Source organism: Hemitrygon akajei, chromosome 12 (assembly GCF_048418815.1).
Source record: "Hemitrygon akajei chromosome 12, sHemAka1.3, whole genome shotgun sequence".
Classification (NCBI taxonomy): Eukaryota; Metazoa; Chordata; class Chondrichthyes; order Myliobatiformes; family Dasyatidae; genus Hemitrygon; species Hemitrygon akajei.
In genome coordinates this window covers 63,542,858-63,563,883 of record NC_133135.1, presented here as the reverse complement: position 1 = coordinate 63,563,883, position 21,026 = coordinate 63,542,858, and the positions used below count along the sequence as shown (strand labels likewise).

General features: G+C 42.4%; 1 protein-coding gene across 1 annotated transcript in view; it reads right to left on the bottom strand.

The window, feature by feature from the left end:
• LOC140736633 (testicular spindle-associated protein SHCBP1L-like) overlaps nucleotides 1-21,026 on the bottom strand; it is an 86,460-nt gene that overhangs the window by 28,942 nt on the left and 36,492 nt on the right. Inside the window, exons 6-7 of the mRNA XM_073062449.1 lie at nucleotides 7,000-7,105; nucleotides 2,528-2,681 (exon numbers count right to left, since the gene is read on the bottom strand). Of these exons, the coding sequence (XP_072918550.1) occupies nucleotides 2,528-2,681; nucleotides 7,000-7,105 (260 nt within the window). The remainder of the gene's footprint in view (nucleotides 1-2,527; nucleotides 2,682-6,999; nucleotides 7,106-21,026) is intronic.

The window sequence follows — 21,026 nt, the reverse complement described above, 5'->3', positions numbered from 1 at the left end:
AGCAGCTGGAACAGTTTGTGGTTGGAGTGACTCGATCTCCAATAATCCTTCGTGCCCTTTTTATGCACTGGTCCTGAATAGTAGGAAGTTCACATCCACAGATGAGCTGGGCTGTCCGCAGCACTCTCAGCAGACCCTGCGATTGAGGAAAGTACAGTTCCCATACCAGGCAGTGGTACAGCCAGTCAGGATGCTCTCAATTGTGCCCCTGTAGAAAGTCCTTAGGATTTGCAGACACATGCCGAACTTCTTCAACTGTCTTGAGGTGAAAGAGGCACTGTTGTGTGCTTTTTTCACCATATAGCCAGTATGTACAGACTGAGATCCTCAGTGATGTGTATACTGAAGAACTTGAAGCAGTTCATCCTCTCAACCCTAGATCCATTGATGTCAATTAGGGTGAGCCTATCTCCATTCCTTCCGTAGTCCACAACCAGTTCCTTTGTTTGTGCGACATTGAGGGAGAGGTTGTTTTCTTGACACCACAGTGTCAGGGTGATGACTCCTTTTTGGTAGGCTGCCTTTTAGATAAGGCCAATCAATGTAGTGTTGTCAGCAAATTTAATTAGCACATTGAAGCAGTGGGTAGCGACACAGTCATGAGTGTACAGAGAGTGAAGGAGGGGGCTCCTGTGTTGAGGGTCAGAGGGGCAAAAGTGAGGGAACCCACTCTTACCACCTGCCGGCGATATGACAAGAAGTCCAGGATCCAGCTGCCAAGGTCTCCGAGCTTCTTGTCAAGCCTGGAGGGAATTATGGTGTTGAATGCTGAACTGTAGTCCAAGAACAGCATTCTCTTATAAGCATCCCTCTTCTCCAGGTGTATAAGGATGGTGTGTAGAGCTATGGTTGTTGCAACATTTGTTGATCAGTTGTTTTGGTAGGTCAGTTGTAGAGGGTCCAGTGTGGGTGGTAGCATGCTGCAGATGTAGTCCTCGACCAGCCTCTCTAAGCATTTGCTTATTATTGAGGTGAATGTGACAGGATGCCAGTTGTTCAGACATGTTACCTTGGTCTTTTTAGGTACAGGGACAACGGTGGATGTTTTGAAGCAGGAGGGCACTCTACACAGGGAGAGGGAGAGATTAAAAATGTCTGCAAACACACCAGCCAGTTGTGCCACACACCCTCTGAGTATCTGCCCTGGGATGCTGTCACTGCTTTATCAATGCTATAATTTTTCCTGTAATACCATAGGCTCATAGCTTGTTAATCAGCCTCATGTGTGGCACCTTGTCAAATGCCTTCTGAAAATCCAAGTACACAACATCAACCAATTCTCTACTGCCTATCCTCCTTGTTATTTCTTCAAAGAATTCCACAGTGATTTCTTGCAGTGTGAACTGGGCTTCTGCCTGAGTAAGCCACATGGTCATGTGCTGCTCCAAAAACTCTGCAGCTTCAAACCAACTGTATTGGTTGACATGTCATTGAGTAACTCTGGAATCATCTGAGAGCATATGGATCACCAATGTAGGATTTTGTGAATAAGACATGCCAGAATCATTTTATCCACTTAACAAAAGTCACAACCCTTTACTTTCATTACGAACAAAATAAAAAGCAGTCACCTTACACTGACATAATTACATCAGACCCCGTCTCTTAAAGTGAACACAACTCATGTCAGTATTTATAAATTATGTGGAACAGTTTCTATTACGGACAACATGTGTCGCCTATCACCCATTACATTAACCTAAAACCTCATGTCCAAAAAAATTATTCCATGAGTGGCACTAATCTTCAAACTAATGAGATATTGTTCAATCTATGGTGCTACTCTGCAGAAATAAGGTCACCACAACTTCAGTTGTTGAGCTGCAGGGATTAGAATTTAATACTGCATTTGTTACTCAGTATGAAGTCTCTTTTGAATTTCAAAGATTAAATGCAAAGGAATTATTTTCTTGTGAATATAAAGCCCCCTAATAAAACTGAAGTTTATGAGAATCAGAAAGTAAACTTGCCACTGGCTGGAAACATTACCTAACATGAAAAATAGTACTTGTAGTTGTTGATTCAACACCTGATTTATGAAACTTTTCCACCTTTTACACATATTTATACATCAATTTTCAAAAATGTTAGCTATCTTAAAATAAATGAATTTGCATGTGTTAAAATGGAATTTACCTTAATTATTAGTAAGCACTTTCATCCCCGATATTTTGGTACTCTCCACTTAAATAATTCAAAATCCACAATATTTAGAATTGTTCTATCCAAATTATGAAATTATTTAAATATATTTTGTATTAAAATTACACACCACAGAAGCAGTGATTTTCCTACAATTTGTTTTCATCGATTAGGGAAGGTAACAAGCACTTCAAGAATCAAGAGTACAAATATCAATTGAAACTGTACCAGGGAAAGAATATAATTAGGAAATATGTTGAAAGGGGTCCTTCCCTGCAAAGATTGAACAAACTCAAGTACATTAATCCTCACACTCATCAGCCTTAGTTAATATATAATCAAAACAATGATATAATCAGAATACATCAATTTCTTCATCATATACCTCTAATAATGATATCATCTGTTAGCATTCCGAATCCTGAAGCATGATACTCCCCAGGAAAAATAACTACTGTGTCACCACTGAAACAATTATCCAAGGTTGCATCTAAGTTATCATGTTGTTGGATCAGTGTATTAGCAGAGAAATCCTTAACCTGCAGAAAACATGAAAATACAGGAGCCTTAGGTTCCATACCATCAGGTTCAGGAACAGTTATTACATTTCAACCAAAAGAACCCTGAACCAGTGTGAACAACTTCACACACCACAACATTGAACCCAACCAATGCACTCACCTTTAAGAACTCTACAACTCATGTTCTCAGTATTGTGAAGTGAGGGCCTCTGCCAGTCAGAGTTGACCATGGATATTGTGTCCTAGCTGTCTAGATACACGAGCCTGGGCAGTACAATATGGGGAGCAAGCTGTTGCCCATTTAGCAAGCTCTCTCTCTCCATGCATCTGATGACCCCAAAGGAACAGCAGAAACCAATACAGTTTGGTACCAGTAGCGTTGCAAGAGTTGCCAGTCAACATTGAACTCAATGTAGGACTGCCTTAGGGACTCCAGCTTCAGATTTTTCCCTCGTGGTTTACTCCCGAAACCTTCCCCTTTAGGCAAGGCAGCGGAGGTCTGAGATCAGAGTTTTCCTTCTCTGAGCTGAGCTACCAACCACAGATAACAAGCCCCAATTGCCCGAGTATTATTTATTAACTTGCAGCATTTATTACTATTACTGTTTTGTTTTGTCTATCTTTGTAGTTTTTCATAAATCTATTGTATCTTTTGTTCTACTGTTAATGCCTACAAAAATTGAATCACAGTGTAGTATTTGGTGACACATACATACATTCAGGTTAATTTGGCCTTTGGTTAATCAGGGAAGCTGCTTACTCAGGAAAACTCTTAATGAACAAAAGTAATCGAGAAAGTTGTTGGGATTCCCTTCGATTATTTGGAGCACTATGCTGCTGAATTGGGGCAGGATAATTGCTGAAGAGTTTCTAACTGGCATCAGTCATGCACACTTGTATAGCCGTTAGCTGTTACAGCATGGTTAGAGTGAACAGTTTTTAAATAGTGTCAGTTGTGTGTATTTGTATTCCAAAAGCACTGAATTTGCCACTGATATTTGATGAGAAATAAGCAGCAAGGCAATTCTGAACTATTTTGCTAACTGCAATTTCAAGTGTACAGACTTGGAGCTGCCAGAAATGACTGGAAGTAAAAATGAAACGGTCTCTACTTCAGTAAGTTAGAGGCAGGGAAAGGCCATAATAACGAGGTTTCTCACATGTCGGCAATGCTTGCTTAAAAATACATAAGGGACAAGCGGGGCAGCCATTGATGGAGGCATGCCAGTGGTGAGAGTAGGAATGTCAGGCTTTGGCTCAAAGGAGGCTTCGGCTTGAAAGGGACATTGGCTCTGAGCAAGTTTCTGTTAAGGTTCCCTTTCTTCCTATTACTATACCTAGTAATAATGGCTGTTGTGTGTTCTTCATGTCAGATGGTAGAGTCCTTAAGACCCAGAGTCTCCCAGGAATGTGAAGTGCATCCAGCTGCAGCTCCTTGAAGACCGTGTTAGGGATCTGGAGCAGGCAGCTAGATGTCCTTTGGTTTATACGGGAGAGTGAGGAGATAATTGATCAGAGTTACAGGGAAGTAGTCACCCTGAAGTTGCAGGAGGCGAGTAGCTGGGTGACTGTCAGGAGAAATGGAACTGTGAATAGGCAGTGCACACAGAGCACCCCATGACCATTCCCCTCAAAAAGTAGGTATATCGGTATTGTGGGGGACAACCTTCTAGGGGAATGCCATGAGAACCAGGTTACTGGCACTGAGCATAGGTCCATGGTGCAGAAGGAAAAGAGGAAGAAGAGGAGCAGTAGTGATAGGGGACTCAGTAATCAGGGAAACAGAAAGGAGATTCAGTAGACATGAATTGGACATCTGGATGGTATGTTGCCTCCCAGGTGCCAGGGTCAGAGTTGTCTTAGATTGCATCCACAATATTTTGGAGAAGGAGGGAGAGCAACCAGATGGCTTGGTAAATATTGGTACCAATGACATAGGAAGGAAAAAAAGGAGGTCCTGAAAAGACAATTTAGAGAGCTAGGTAGAAAGCTGAGCAGCAGGACCTCCCAGGTAGTAATTTCTCAATTGCTGCCTGTGCCACACACCAGAGGGTAGAAACAGGATGATTTGGCAAATTAATGTGTGGCTGAGAAGCTGGTGCAGGGGGCAGGGCTTCAGGTTCTCAGATCATTGGGATTTCTTCTGGGGGAGATATGACCTGTGCAAAAGTGACAGGGTGCACCTGAACCCGAAGGGAACCAATATTCTTGCGGGCAGGTTTGTTCAAGCTGTCGGGGAGGGATTAAAATAATTTGGCAGGGGAGTGGGAACTGGAGTGAAGGGACTCAGGATAGGATGTATAGTAAAAAAGCAAAGATAGTGTGGTCAGTCTGTCAGGAAAGGCAGCAAGACAATGGGATAAAATTGCAGCCAGCAGGGTGAGTATCAGTGCATTAGATGCAAAATCAAAAAGGGTAGCAAATGCAGCACTCAAAGTATTATATCTTGATGCACGGTGTATAAGAAATAGGGTCAATAATCTTGTTGCACTTTTACAGATTGTCAGGTATGATGTTGTGGCCATCACTGAATCTTGGCTGAAGGATGGTTGTGGTTGGGAGCTGAATGTCCAAGGTTACATGTTGTATCAGAGGGACAGGAAGGTTGGCAGAGGGGGTGGCATGGCTTTGCTGTTAAAGAATGGCATCAAATCAGTAGAAAGATGTAATATAGGATCAGAAGATGTCGACTCCTTGTGGGTTGAGTTAAGAAACTGCAAGGGTAAAAGGACCTGATGGCAGTTGTATGCTGGCCTCCTAACAGTAGATGGGATGTGGACAACAGATTGTAAAAGGAAACAGAAAAGGCAAATCAAAAGGGCAATGTTATGATAGTCATCGGAAATTTCAACGTGTGGGTCGATTGGGAAAATCAGGTTGGAAATGATCCCGAGAGAGAGTTTGTTAAAAGCCTACAAGGTGGCTTTTTAGAGCAGTTTGCCATTGAGCCTACTAAGGCGATCAGCTGTACTGGATTGGGTGCTATGTAATAAATCGGAGGTGATTCGGGAACTTAAGGTAAAAGGATCCTTAGGAGGCAGTGATCCCAATATGAATGAATTCAACTTGAAATGTGTTAGGGAAAGAGTAAAAGTCTGATGTAGCAGTATTTCAGTGGAGTAAAGGAAATTACAATGGTATGACAGATGAGTTGACCAATGTAAATTGGAAGGAGATGCTGGCAGGGATAACTGCAGAGCAACAATGGTGTGAGTTTCTGGGAAAAATTAGGAAAGTGCAGGATGGATGTACTGTATTCCAAAAACAAAAAAATACACAAATGGCAAGATAGTACAACCGTGGCTAACAAGGGATGTCAAAGCTAATGTAAAAGCAAAAGAGAGGGCATACAACAAAGCAAAAATTAGAGGTAAGAGAAAGGCTAGTGGATTTTCTGAAACATTAACTGGTTTCATTCTCCACAGAGACTGCCTGACTGGCTGAATTTCAGTTTTTTCTGTATTTGCTTCAGATTCAAGTATCTGCAGTTTTAATTGCTTTCTACTACTACTGAATTTTCAGTTTTTTAACAGCCTTCCTTGAGGTTCAATTGAGGTTCAGTGGCATATTTTGTAACAGCTGCAGGGAAATTTGCTTAGACTGCCTTTGAAAAATGTCAACACTTTTTTTGGTACTCTGCTAATTGTCTTAGCCTTGTTGAGTCTTTTTCTTTATGAAAAATTAAATCATTTTCATCTTGGTTTACTTATGAAAAACAAAGTATCCTTATATATGTGCATTTGGTATTTCTTTCCATGCTATTTTATATTCACTAAATTTGCAGTGCTCCACGTGTTAGTAGAATTCAATTAAATTTATTCTGTGCAATCTCCAAACTAACGTCAAAATCAGCAGTTCTGATAGTTGCACCTCCTTTAAGAAATCAAGAAAGTGAAAATTGTGGACATCAATCATTCATTTAGTCTTGCAGTCCTGATGGTGTAAATAACCCTAAATAACAGAGGTGAAATAGAATTTAGTGCCAAAAATGTTAACCTGAAAATGCATTATGTTTTATGAAGGATAGAGATGTTAGAATAGAGAGAATAGAAAAAGGTGTTAAAATGTGTGCTAAGAAGACCAAGGATCAATGGCAAGTGCCTGCATTTTGATCATGATAATGGAAAAAAGAACTTCTTTGATAAATTATATTAGATCTAACATTAACAATAAATAGTTTTACATTAATGATAAATTATATTATATTTTGCTCCAGAAGTTAATAATGGCAAATTATTAATTATGTACAATATCGGGGCTAATACTCAATACCTGCAAGGTGATGAACAAACAGATTTAAACACCAAAGTAACTATAACAAAGTGAAATAACTCACCATGTCAGCTGTCATCATGTTTGCCACAATATGAGTCACAATTTTTCCAGAAGGTCGTTGGCCTTTCCGACGTCGCAGTATTCGTGGGAAAAAAGGTCCATGTGCTCTGAAAAGGATAATAAACCAATTTACTACTTTATCTCTATAATATTAAACAGCATAATCTTTAGAGTTTAACATCATCCTTAGAATTTTGCAAATTGGAAACACAGTGGCCTTAAAATGTTTGGTGCCTAGTAAAACTTCATTTCATTGCTGTAAACAAATAACTTGTTTATTCCTAAAATAATGAATTAAAGAGTTTGTATGTGATTGCACAAGCCTTTACCAATTGCAGAGTGAAAAACATTCCTTTATGTGATTAAAAAAATTAGGAGATTAATTTGTTGATTTGGATGGGAAGACAGAAATTCTGGGGGAGGGGGTGTTGTGGAATAGATTTTGTTGGAGGTGAAGTCGAGTTTAGTGGGAATTGGGATTGCTTACATAGGAAGTAAGTGGAAGTTCAATGATGAACTGCTAAGATTGAGAGACTGGGAGCATGAGAGTCAGGCTTGCAATTAGACTAAAAGGAATGGTGGGCAGAAGGGATGATAAAGGAGGGTATTGAGATCAGAAGTTGGTTGAGATATCCTAGGCAGAATATTTGCAAAGTGCAAGTAACTTAAGAACATCTTAAATATAAGAAAATCTTATCCAAGGAAAGTGCTCAGCATTGGGATCTTTCCTGGATTTCCAGGATATCTCAGAACAAATATGTTTGAACAAACAGTAAAGCAGGTCTTAAGTATGTCGTTAAAGTCTTCTTTTGAATGAACAGAGCTTTGACCAGCTGCCAATCCAGACATCAGAAGTTTGGCGAGGAGGGGCCTTCAATCAAGTCCACTGTCCAAGAACAAAAGGCAGGAGTGGGTTGTGGCGGCTTAATAGATCTTTGACCAATGACCAATTAGCATTTGGGATTGATTAGTAAGAGCAAAAAGTAGCTGAAGGCAGGGGCAAGCACAGTGGCCATCATCACAGCGCCCGTTGTCCGAGTGGACATAGCCAGAGCGGTGATCTTAAGGCTTTAGCTCTTTGAGGCTTCACTCAGAGAAAACAAAGGAATGAGAAGCTCTTTTTTTTGTTCCTTTCTTTATATCTGCTCAGCTAGGGCCATAGGGATGACAGGCAGAATAGTGAAATGCTCCTCTTGTAGGATCTGGGAAAGCAGGGAGACCTCCAGTGTCCCTGGCAAGAAGTTCATTCAGCTGCAGCTTTTAACAAACTATGCTAAGGAGCTGGATCTTGAACTGGATGAACACTGGATCATATGTGAGGCTGAAGGGGTGATAGATAGGACATATAGAGAAGTAGACACACCCAAGGTGCAGAACACAGGAAACTCGGTGTCAGGAAGGGGAAAGGGGTTAAGGGGCCAGTGCAGAGTACCCCTGGGGTACCCTAGGGCCATCCCCCTAAACAACAGGTATATGTTGTTTGGATTCTGTCGGAGAGGAAGACCTAACAGAGGAAAGTTGTAGTGGGCGAGTCTCTGGCACTGTCTGCCTTTGTGACTCAAAACGGAAGGGGGAAGAAGAGGCACTCTGTGATGATAGGGGATTTTTTTAGTTAGGGGGAATGGACAGGAGGTTCAGTGGGTGAGAATGAAATTCCCAGATGGTACATTGCCTCCCGGGTGCCAGGGTGTGAGATATCTCAGATCGAGTCCTTAGCATTCTTAAGTGGGAGGGTGAACAGCCAGAAGTCATGGTCCATGTAGTATCAATGGTATGTGAAGGATGAGTGATGAGGTTCTGCATTGGGAATTCAGGGAGTTAGGTGCTAAATTAAAGGGCAGGACCTCCAGGGTTGTGATCTCAGGATTGTTACCCATGCTAGTGAGGCAACAACTAGGAAGATTATACAATTTAATATGTGACTAAGGAATTGGTGTAGGAGGGAGAGCTCAAGATTTTTTTTGGATCATTGGGCTCTCTTCTAGGGAAGGTGGGACCTGTACAGAAGGGATGGCTTGCACCTGAACTACAGGGGGACTAATATCCTAGTGGGAAGGTTTGTTAATGCTGCACAATGGGGTTTAAACTAGAGTTGCAGGGGGATGGGAACCAGAGTACCAGAATAGTTAGTGGAGAAGTTGTGAAGGCAGATATTGTTAAGACCTCACACAAAGTTTGGAATCAAAAGGATAAGCATGGTGCTACTTGTATCTGCAGCTGCATATATTTCAATGCAAGTAGTATCTTAGGAAAGATGGATAATAGTGCTGAAGATGAAGTAGCTGGTTTACAAATAGAAGCTATGTGTAGTAAGGAGAGGCTGCTTGTAGGGCAAAATTGTAGTAAACAGGATGAGTGGCAATGTAAAAGGTGGAAAAAATCAAAAAGGGTGAATACAGGACTGAAGATACTGTATTTTAATGCAACAGCATATGGAGTAAGGTAGATGAACTTGCAGTACAGTTGTAGATTGGTAGGTATGATGTTGTAGGCATATCTGAATCATTGCTGAAAGAGTATTACAGCTGGGAGCTTAATGTCTAAGGATACACATCATATCAGATGGACAGGTGGGGAAGCAGAAGCATTGGCCTGCTGGTAAAAAATGATATCAAATCATGAGAAAGAGATTACATAGGGTCGGAAGATGTCAAATCATTGCGGATAGAATTAAGGAACCACAAGGGTAAGAAGATCCTGATGGGAGTTGTATACAGACCCCCAAACAGTAGTAAGGATGTGGCCTACAAGTTACAACATGAGATAGAAAATACATGCCAAAACAGCAATGTTAAGATAGTCATTGGGGTCTTCTATGTGCAAGGAGATTGGGAAAATCTGGTCGGTGCTGGATTCCAGGATGGGGAATTTTTAAAGTGGCTATGAGATGGCTTTTTAGAGCAGCTTGTGGTTGAGCCCACTATCAGCTATTCTGGATTGGGTGTTGTGCAATGAACCAGAATTGATTAGAGAGCTAAAGGCAAAAGAACCCTTTGGGAAAAGTGATCATAATATGATTGAATTCACCCTGAAATTTGAGAATGAGAAGCTAAAGTCAGATGTATCAGTATTACAGTAGAGTAGAAGGGAATTACAGAGGTATGAGACAGGAGTTGGCCAGAAATACTGGCAGGGATGATGACAGAGCAGCAATGGCTGGAATTCCTGTAAGCAACTGGAAGCAATTCAGAAGGCACAGGACATAGATATATATATATATCCCAAAGAGGAAGATGTATTCTAAAGGAAAGATGACACAACCATACTAACAAGAAAAGTTAAAGCCAATATAAAAGCTAAAGTGAGGACATATAATAGGGGAAAACTTAGTGGGGTAGTTAGAGGATTGTGAAGCTTTTAAAAACCAACAGAAGGCAACTAAAACATGTCATGAAGAGAAAAAGATGGAATACGAAGGTGAGCTAGCTGATAATATTAAAGAGGATACTAAAAGTTTCTGAAAATATATTAAGTGTAAAAGGAGAGGTAACAGTAGATATCGGACCATTGGAAAATGATGCTGGCTGGAGAGGTAGTAATGGGGGACGTGGAAATGCTGTATGAATTTAATAAGTATTTTGCATCAGTCTTCACTATGGAAGAGTGCCATAGTGCAAAGAGGTCTTCCATGGTGGTCAAGAGCATTTGGGGAGCAGAAGTGAATGAAGTTGCCATTACTTAGGAGAATGTGCTGGGGATTTGAAAGGTCTGAAGGTAGATAAGTTACCTGGAATAGAAGTCTACCCCCCAGGGCTCTGAAAGAGGTGGCTGAAGAGATTGTGAAGGCATTAGAAATGATCTTGCAAGAATCAATAGACTCTGGCATGATTCTGGAGGACTGGACAATTACAAATGTCTCTCTACTCTTCAAGTAGGGAGAGGGGCAGAAGAAAGGAAACTATGGGCCAGTTAGTTGGACCTCAATGGTTGGGAAGATGTTGGAATCGCTTACTAAGGTCAAGTTCCCAGGGTACTTGGAGACACGTGATAAAATAGGCTATAGTCAGCATGGTTTCCTCAAGGGAAAATCTTGTCTGACAAATCTTTGAATAAATAACAAGCAGGATAGACAAAGGAGAATCAGTTAATGTTGCGTACCTAGATTTTCAGAAAGCATTTGACAAGGTGCCACACATGAGGCTGTTTAACAAGCTAGGAGTCCATGGTATTATAGGAAAGATTATAGCGTGGATAAAGCAGTGGCTGCTTGGCAAAGGGCAAAGCATGGGAATAAAGGGAGTCTTTCCTGGCTGGCTGCCAGTGACTAGTGGTGTGCCACAGAGGTCTGTGTTGGGACCAATTCCTTTTATGTTATATGTCAATGATTTGGATGATGGAATTCATGGATTTATTGAAAAGTTTGCAGATGACCTGAAAATATGTGGAGGGGCAGGTAGTTTTGAGGAAGTAGAGAGACTAGAGAAGGACTTGAGACAATTAGGAGAATGGGCAAGAAAATGACATGTGGAATACAGCGTCAGGAAGTGTATAGTCACATACTTTAATATAAGAAATGAAAGGGTGCAAAGGGACTTGAGAGTCCTTGTGCAGGATTCCCTAAAGGTTAATTTGCAGGGTAAGTCTGTGGTGAGGAAGGCAAATGCAATGTTAGCATTCATTTCAAGAGGACTAGAATATAAAAGCAAAGATGTAACGAACCTGGTCAGGTGTCAGATCTCTCAGTGGGAGAGCATTTTGGAGATAGTGATCACAATTCTGTCTCCTTTACCATAGCATTGGAGAGGGATAGCAGCAGACAAGTTAGGAAAGTGTTTAATTGGACTAAGGGGAAATATGAGGCTAGCAGGCAGGAACTTGGAAGCGTAAATTGGAAACAGATGTTCTCAGGGAAATATACAGCAGAAATGTGGCTAATGTTCCACACATGGTTATTTGTGTGGAATTCTGCATAGGTATGTTCCAATGAAACAGGGAAAGGATGGTAGGGTACAGGAACCATGGTGTACAAAGGCTGTTGAAAATCCAGTCAAGAAGAAAAGAAAAGCTTACAAAAGGTTCAAAAAACCAGGTAATGATAGAGATCTTGAAGATTATAAGGCTAGCAGGAAAGAGCTGAAGAATGAAATTAGGAGAGCCAGAAGGGACCATGAGAAGACCTTGACGGGCATAAGGAAAACCCCAAGGCATTCTACAGGTATGTGAAGAGCAAGAGGATAAGATGTGAGAGAACAGGACCAATCAGGTGTGACTTTGGATAAGTGTGTATGGAACTGGAAGAGATAGCAGAGGTGCTTAATGAATACTTTGCTTCAGTATTCACTATGGTAAAGGATCTTGGCAATTGCAGGGATGACTTACAGCAGACTGAAAAGCTTGAGCATATTGATATTAAGAAACAGGATTTGTTGGAGCTTTTGGAAAGCATCAAGTTGGATAAGTCACCGGGACTGGATGAGATGTACCCCAGGCTACTATGGGAGTCAAGGGAGGAGATTGCTGAGCCTCTAGCAATGATCTTTGCATCAATGGGGACAGAAGAGGTTCCAGAGGTTTGAAGAGTTGCAGATGTTGTTCCATTATTCAAGAAAGGGAGTAGAGATAGCCCAGGAAATTATAGACCAGTGAGTCTTACTTCTGTGGTTGGTAAGTTGATGGAGCAGATCCTGAGAGGCAAGATTTATGAACATTTGGAGAGGCATAATATGATTAGGAATAGTCAGCATGGCTTCGTGAAAGGCAGTTCGTGCCTTATGAGCCTGATTGAATTTATGAGGATGTGACTAAACACATTGATGAAGGTAGAGCAGTAGATGTAGTGTATATGGATTTCAGCAAGGCATTTGATAAGGTACTCCATGCAAGGCTTATTGAGAAAGTAAGGAGGCATGGGATCCAAGGGGACATTGCTTTGTGGATCCAGAATTGGCTTGCCCACATAAGACAAAGAGTGGTTGTAGACGGGTCATATTCTGCATGGAGATTGGTGACCAGAAGTGTGTCTCAGGGATCTGTTCTGGGACCCCTTCTCTTCATGATTTTTATAAGTGGCCTGGATGAGGAAGTGGAGGGATGGGTTAGTAAATTTGCTGACGACACAAAGGTTGGGGGTGTTGTGGATAGTGTGGAGGGCTGTCAGAGGTTACAGTGGGACATCAATGGGATGCAAAACTGGGCTGAGAATTGGCAGATGGAGTTCAACCCAGATAAGTGTGAGACGGTTCATTTTGGTAGATCAAATATGATGGCAGAATATGGTATTAATGGTAAGACTCTTGGCAGTGTGGAGCATCAGAGGGATCTTGGGGTCAGAGTCCATAGGACACTCAAAGCTGCTGCGCAGGTTGACTGTATGGTTAAGAAGATATATGGTGCATTGGGCTTCATTAACTGTGGGATTGAGTTTAGGAGCCAAGAGGTAATGTTGCAGCTATATAGGATCCTGGTCAGACCCCACATGGAGTACTGTGCTCAGTTCTGTTTGCCTCACTACACAGAAAGGGTGCAGAGGATATTTACAAGGATGTTGTTTGGATTGGGGAGCATGCCTTATAAGAATAGGTTGAGTGAACTCTGTCTCTTCTACTTGGAGTGAAAGAGGATGAGAGGTGATCTGGTTGCAGTGTATAACATGATGAGAGGCATTGATGGTGTGGATAGTCAGAGGCTTTTTCCCAGGGCTGAAACGGCTATGAGAGGGCACAGTCTTAAGGTGCTTGGAAGTAGGTACAGGTTGAGATCTTAGTGGTAAGGTTTTTTTTAAGTAGAGAGTGATGAGTGTGTGGAATAGGCCGCTAGCGACGGTGGTGGAGGCGGATACAATAGGGTTTTTTAAGAGACTTCTGGATAGGTACATGGAGCTTAGAAAAATAGAGGGCTATGAGTAACTCTAGGTAATTTCTAAAATAAGTACATGTTCAACACAGTATTGTGGGCCAAAGGGCCTGTATTGTGCTGTATGTTTTCTATGTTTCTACATAATGTTAAGATTTTATAAAGCACTGGTGAGGCCTCATGGAGTATTGTAAGCAGTTTTGGATTGCTTATCTTAGAAAAGATGTGTTGAACTGGAGAGTGTTCAAAGGAGCTTCCCAAAAGTGTTCCAGGATTAAATGGAATGTTATATGAATTGCATTTGATGGCTCTGGGCCAGTATTCGCTGGAATTCAGAAGAATGAGGAGTAACCTCATTGAAACCTATCGAATAGTGAAAGGCCTTGATAGAGTGGATGTTTCCGATGGCGGGAGAATCTAAGTCCAGGGGACACAGCCTGGAGGGGTGTCCTTTTAAAGAACAGTGATGAGGAAGATTTTTTTTTAGCTATATAGTGGTGAATCTGTGGAATCCTTTGCCACAGACAGCTGTGGAGGCCAAGTCTTTTTGTATATTTAAGGCAGAGGTTGATAGATTCTTGATTGGTCAGGGCATGAAGGGATACACGGAGAAGGCAGGAGGCTGGGGCTGAGAGGAAAAATGGATCAGCCATGAAGAAATGGCAGACAGACTCAATGGGCAAATGGCCTAATTCTGCTCCTGTACCTTATGGTCTTATGGAGTGGGTAAATTATTTATGGGCCAAGAATGTACAAACAAAAATCAATACGGTACAAGAATGCACAGGGACATCTGTTTGCATTAGTGCATTTGAGGCGATCATAGAGACTGTATCATGTAGATAAACATAATTGAAATCCCAGTTTAGCATTCCCTTCCGTAGATGGATCAAATTTTCTTTTGAAGAAATCTACCTTAGTTTGGAATTCAATAATCAAGATTAAGTCTTTTTAAATTTCATGATGTTAATTGTTTTATCACAGCTCTCTTTACAATACTGTGTTTCATGTACTTATTGATAATATTAATGGCACCATAGTAGATCTATTCATACATCAGCTGTTTAGAGATTCTGATAAAATAAAGTGTTTAGATACCTTACCCAAAATTTAGTTCAGCAACTGAATAATACTGAAAAAAGGAAATAAAATTAGAAGGTATAATAGCTCATTGGGTTTAATGACAGTCTGTAACTAAAATTCATGAACCAAATCTTCAAACCAGTTGGAAGAGGAGCTGTCTCAATTTTTGAACATTCCAGTTGTTTAGCAATGTTGAAAAAAGATGCCATCATACAACTTCAAGCTTGCTAATTCAAAGGTATCAATTTGAGTTTTGTTGCAAGTTCTTAAATGTTTGTAGAACCTTAAATAGGAGTGTAATTTTCCTTGTAACAGTGAAGTACAGATGTGCCCTGCTTTACGAATGTTCGCTTTACGCCACTTCGCTTTTACAAAAGACCTACATTAGTAACCTGATTTTGCATTACAAAGAGGATTTTAGCTTTTATGAAAATTTTTCCAATATATATTAATGGTTCTTCACTTTACGCCAATTTGGCTTAAGAAAGGTTTCATAGGAACGCTCTACCTTTGTAAACGGGGCGGGGGGGGGGGGGGGGTTTGACACCTATAATATATTCAAGGTTCAAGAAGAGACTTAATAAATCCTCAGGATTTTCATATACAACTGTAAAAATACTGATGAAGTATGTTTATAACAGAAAGGTGGTATTTTTCACACACTAAGCAAACTAAATTGGAAAATGGATTGAGCAAAACATGGCAATGTGATTATAATCAGCATATGAACAACAGGATCAAGCTGTAGTATAAAAATAAATGTAATGAACTTGCCTGAATACCAAACTATCACTTTCCTTCTTCAATTAATGGGGTTTCCATTCCTCCACCGTTGACACTACCCGCACCCGCATCTCCTCCATTTCCAATACAGATGTCCTCATCTCATCTTCGCACCATCCTAAATGATAAGGTTCCTCTTGTCCCTATCTACCACCCCATAAGCCTCCGCATCCAACACATCATTCTCTGCAATCTCAGCCATCAGCAAAGGGATCTTACAACCAAACATATCTTTACCTGCCCCCTCTCTCTGCTTTTCTCAAGGATCACTCCTTCTGTGATTCCCTTGTCCAATCACACCTCCCTACTAATCTACATCCTGGCACTCATCCCTGCAAGCAGCCAAAATGCTACACCTGTCCCTTCACCAACCCCCTCGCCTCCATTCAGGGCCCTAAAAAGTCTTTCCAGATGAGGCTTCACTTCACCTGTGAATCTGCTGGGGTCACCTGTCGTGTCCAGTGCTCCCGAAGCAGCCTCCTCTATAATGATGAGACCTGTCACAAGTTGGGGGACCACTTTATCAAACATCTCCGTTCCGCCTGCCAAAAGTGGAACTTCCTGGCGGTCAGCAATTTTCATTATGAATGACATTCCCATTCTGACATGTTGGTCCATGCCCTCCAATTGTGCCAAGATGAGGCCACCCTCAGGGTGGAGAAGCAACACCTTATATTCCATTTGGGTAGCCTCCAAATGAATGGCGTGAATATTGATTTCTCCTTCCAGTAAAAAAAACTTCTCTCCTCTCCCCTTTTCTTCTATTCCCCACTTTGCCCTCTCACCTACTTATCACCTCTTCCTGGGTCCTCTTCTCCTTTGGTGATCTCTTCTCTCCTATTGGATTCCTTCTTCTCCAGTCCTTTCCCTTTCCTACCCACCTGGCTTCACCTATCACATTCTTGTATTCCTTCTTCCCCTCCACCACTTTTGAATTCTGGCATCCCTCCATTTCCTTTCCAGTCTTGAAGAAGGGTCTTGGCACAAAATGTCGACTGTTTATTCATTTCCATAGATGCTGCCTGGTATGTTGAGTTCCTCCAGCATTTTGTGCCTGCTGCGTTGGATTTCCAACACCTGCAGAATTTCTTGTATTTATGTATCAATTTCCTTCATATTTTTGTTTACTGTGTAGGTCTACATGACTCAATTTTTACATTGGCATCATTATTTTCCCTCTACATAATTATTTATTTGAGTAAGAGGGAAACCACAATACATCCTACTTAGATTACATAGAATAGAGAAATCTATAGCACCATGTTGTACTGACCAGGTAACCTACTCTAGAAACTGCCCGGAATTACCCTACCACATAGCCCTCTATTTTTCTAAGCTCCATGTATCATCTAAGAGTCTCTTAAAAGACGCAATTGTATCTGCCTCCACAACCGTCGCCAGCAGAGCATTCCACGCACCTACCACTCTCTATGGAAAACGTACCTCTGACATCCCCTCTGTACCTATGTCCACGCACCTTAAAACTATGCCCCGTCGTGTTAGCCATTTCAGCCCTGGGAAAAAAGCCTCAGGCTACCCACACGATCAATGCCTCTCATCATCTTATACACCTCCATCAGGTCACTTCTCATCCTCCATCACTCAAGGAGAAAAGGCCAAGTTCAGTCAACCTATTCTCATAAAGCACACTCTCCAATCCAGGCAACATACTCGTAAATCTCCTCTGCACTCTCTCTATAGTATTCACATCCTTGCTGTAGTGAGGTGATCAGAACTGAACACAGTACTCCAAGTGAGGTCTGACCAAGGTCTAATATAGCTGTAATATTACTTCACGGCTCTTGAACTCAATCCCACGGTTGAGTTATGCCAACACACCATATGCCTTCTTAAAAACACTGTCAACCTGTGCAGCAGCTTTGCGTGTCCTATAGACACAGACCCCAAGATCTCGCTGATCCTCCACACTGCCAAAAGTCTTACCATTAATACTATATTCTGCCTTCAAACTTGATCTACCAAAATGAATCACCTCACACTTACCTGGGTTGAACTCCATCAGCCACTTCTCAGCCCAGTTCTGCATCCTGTGGATGTTGCACTGTAACCTCTGACAGCCCTCCAGACTATCCACAACACCCCCAACTTTTGTGTCACCAGCAAACTTATTAATCCACTCTTTTACTTCTTCATCCAGGTAATTTATAAAAAGTAGCAAAGATGAGGGGGTCCAAGAACAGATTTCTGCAGAACACCACTGGTCACCGACCTCCATGCAGAATATGAACCATCTACAACTACCCTTTGTCTTCTGTGGGCAAGCTAGTTATGGATCCACAAAGCAAGGTCTCCTTGGATCTCATGCCTCCTTATTTTCTGAATGAGCCCTGCATGAGGAACATTATCAAATGCCTTACTGAAATCCATATACACTACATCCACTGCTCTACCTTGGTCAATCTGTTTTGTTACATCCTGTTACGTACCCCGTAACTGGGTTGTCAAACCAGCAGAAATGGAACACTCGTTGGAGTCTGTAATTACTAGAAACTAATAAAGTTTATTAGTAAATTAAGTAATACAGTACAGGGTGTATGGGGTGTCAGGGAGAGGTAGTACCTCTGATGGGGAAACGTTGTACTCTTCTGAGTAGTTCATCCGCATTGGTCCTCACCTGACACTCAGCTCCCCGGGCAACGGCTTCGACTGGCCGGCAAAACCTGGTGAGGGTAGCCAATGGGCCTCAAACCCTCGGTAAGTTAGGGCTTGTCTACCTACGCATGCCAAGACTGAATTCGCGGACTACGTGGAGGAGACCACCACTTGGCAGTCCAACGAGTAGAAAGGCGGACCCAGCAAAGCGTTGTGGAGCGCTCATCAGGGCACAGTGAGACACATAGGACACTGCTGGCCATCCACTGTATCCCAACTTATCTCTAGCTGTCTCGACTCCATCTTGCAACTGGATACAGATAGGTTGGGACGAGAGAGCGAGGCTGACGATTTGCGCAACTCTCTCTCACTTTAATCCAAGTCAAGCGCAAGTCACAACTCCAAACACATTCCGCTAAAAAACTTCTCGCCCCTACACTCTTTAGCATGGTCTTCTCTGCTATGCTGAATGATGCCTTCCGCGATTGTCAGGATGGTATACACGTCAGATACAGGACTGGCGGTGGGCTATTCAACCTCCGACGTCTACAGGCTGTTACAAAGGTAAAGGAGACGGTCGTCAGAGACCTCTTATTTGCTGATGATTACACCCTCAACGCCAGCACACAGCAGAAGATGCAGCGAGAAATGGACTGCCTCTCACGAGCCTGTGACAACTTTGGACTTAAAATCAGCACCAAAAAGACCAAAGTTATGTACCAGTCTGCACCCGGAAAGCCCTACCAGAAACCACACATCACAGTAAAGGGGCAGAAGCTACTGGCAGTCAGCAGCTTTACTTATCTGGGCAGTACTCTATCACGAGCAGTGAACATAGATGCAGAGATCAGCAACAGAATTGCCAAAGCCAGTGCCGCCTTTGGGAGACTCCGTGAGAATGTATGGGAGCGGAGAGGACTCAGCCTTACCACCAAGTTGAAGGTCTACCGAGCAGTGGTTCTCACCACCCTCCTCTATGCCAGTGAGACCTGGACTGTCTACATCTGACACGCTAAACAGCTCAACCACTTTCAGTTGAGCTGCCTCAGAGACTTCTCCACGTACGATGGCAGGACAAAGTCCCAGACACGAAGGTCCTGGAGCGGGCTAGCACCCACAGCATCTACACCCTCCTACAGAAAGCCCAAGCCAGATGGGCTGGCCATGTTGTCAGGATGTCTGACAGTCGACTACCAAAACAGCTACTATATGGAGAGCTGAGCCAGGGCAAGCGCTCAGTTGGAGGGCAGAAGAAATGTTTCAAAGACTGCCTCAAAGTGTCCCTCAAAGACCTCAACATCAGTCCCAGTAGCTGGGAATCGCTTGCTCTGGACTGCCCAACCTGGTGGAGCAGGACCACTAAAGGACCGTATGCAGCAGAAATCAGACGCACCGCAATGGCTCAGCAGATACGCACCGCGCACAAGGCTTGAACTACCTTCACTTACACTGCAGCACCTATCCTCATGTATTCCACATGTGGGTGAGCTTTCAGGGCCCGGATTGGCCTCACCAGTCACCTCCGGACCCACAGTCACAAACCCTCCACCTGACAGAAGTCGTGGTCGTCTTCAACTCCGAAGGACAAACAACAACAACAATACAGTACACTAAATGCAAGGATATAAACGTAACAGATTAGCAATGATAATATACACATATACACAGAAATATGGGAATAGGAATCAGCCAAGCTCTATCGAAGTCGAGGGGTAAATGATCAGTCTTCAAGTGAAGCAGAGTACAGTTCAGTTTAGTGTAGTTCGAGGTAGTTGTTGTGGCACCGTTAGAGAGAGAGAGAGAGAGAGAGAGAGAGAGAGAGTGAGAAATACAGCTGAAATTTCAGGCAAACCTTCCATTGTCTTCTTGTCCCGTTGTGGTCACCGACTGTAACCCCTCCATTCCCGATGCAACCGTTGTCCCGTTGTGGTCACCGACTCTGACCCCTCATAGATCTTGAGTACAGCCTCTTTTACCACATCATACTTCTTTGCATCTTCTGTTGAAAACGCTGAGTAAGCTTGCTGAGCCTTCCCCTTAAGCACACTCTGGAGTAAAACAGCCCACTTATCCCTCGGCCAGTCCTGCCTTACAGCGACTTTTTCGATGTGTAGAAAGTACCTATCAACATTGGTCTCCTCAAATGGGGGAACCAACTTTACCTCCTGGGTCACCTTGAACCCTCCAGCTAGGTCTGGCATTCAGCCCCCCTCTTGCATTATCTTTAACTTCTCCAGCTCAAACTTCATTTCTCGTGCCTTCTCTCTCTCTCTTTCCTCCCTTTCTCGTTCCCTCTCTCTCTCTCTTTCCTCCCTTTCTAGCTGCTTCTCTCTTTCTCTTTCCTCCCTTTCTTGCTCCTTCTCTCTCTCCTCCTTTTCTAGCTGTTTTACTCATAACTCATGCTCAAGCATTAATCTTTCCATCTGCAGCTGAATTGCAGCCCCACCAGGTTTGCTCTCAGACACCACCTCTAGGTCCCCTTCGGGAAACACATCCTTAGATACATAATACTCAACGATGGTTCTTTGTATCTCTGCTCTCTTCATTACCTGCTTCCCCTTCCAAAGATTCAACCGTTTTGCAACATTCATCAAGACTGATTTCTTGGCATCCTCTAATGCCTCCAAGGTTGGCATCTTTAGAAATTCCTCAATCTCCATTTCTGCTGTTTGCCCTTTTTGTTTTTTTCTGTGTTTTGTTTTCCATGACCAAATCAGATATGGGAATTTAACCCAATCAATTCAACCAGTCCCAATT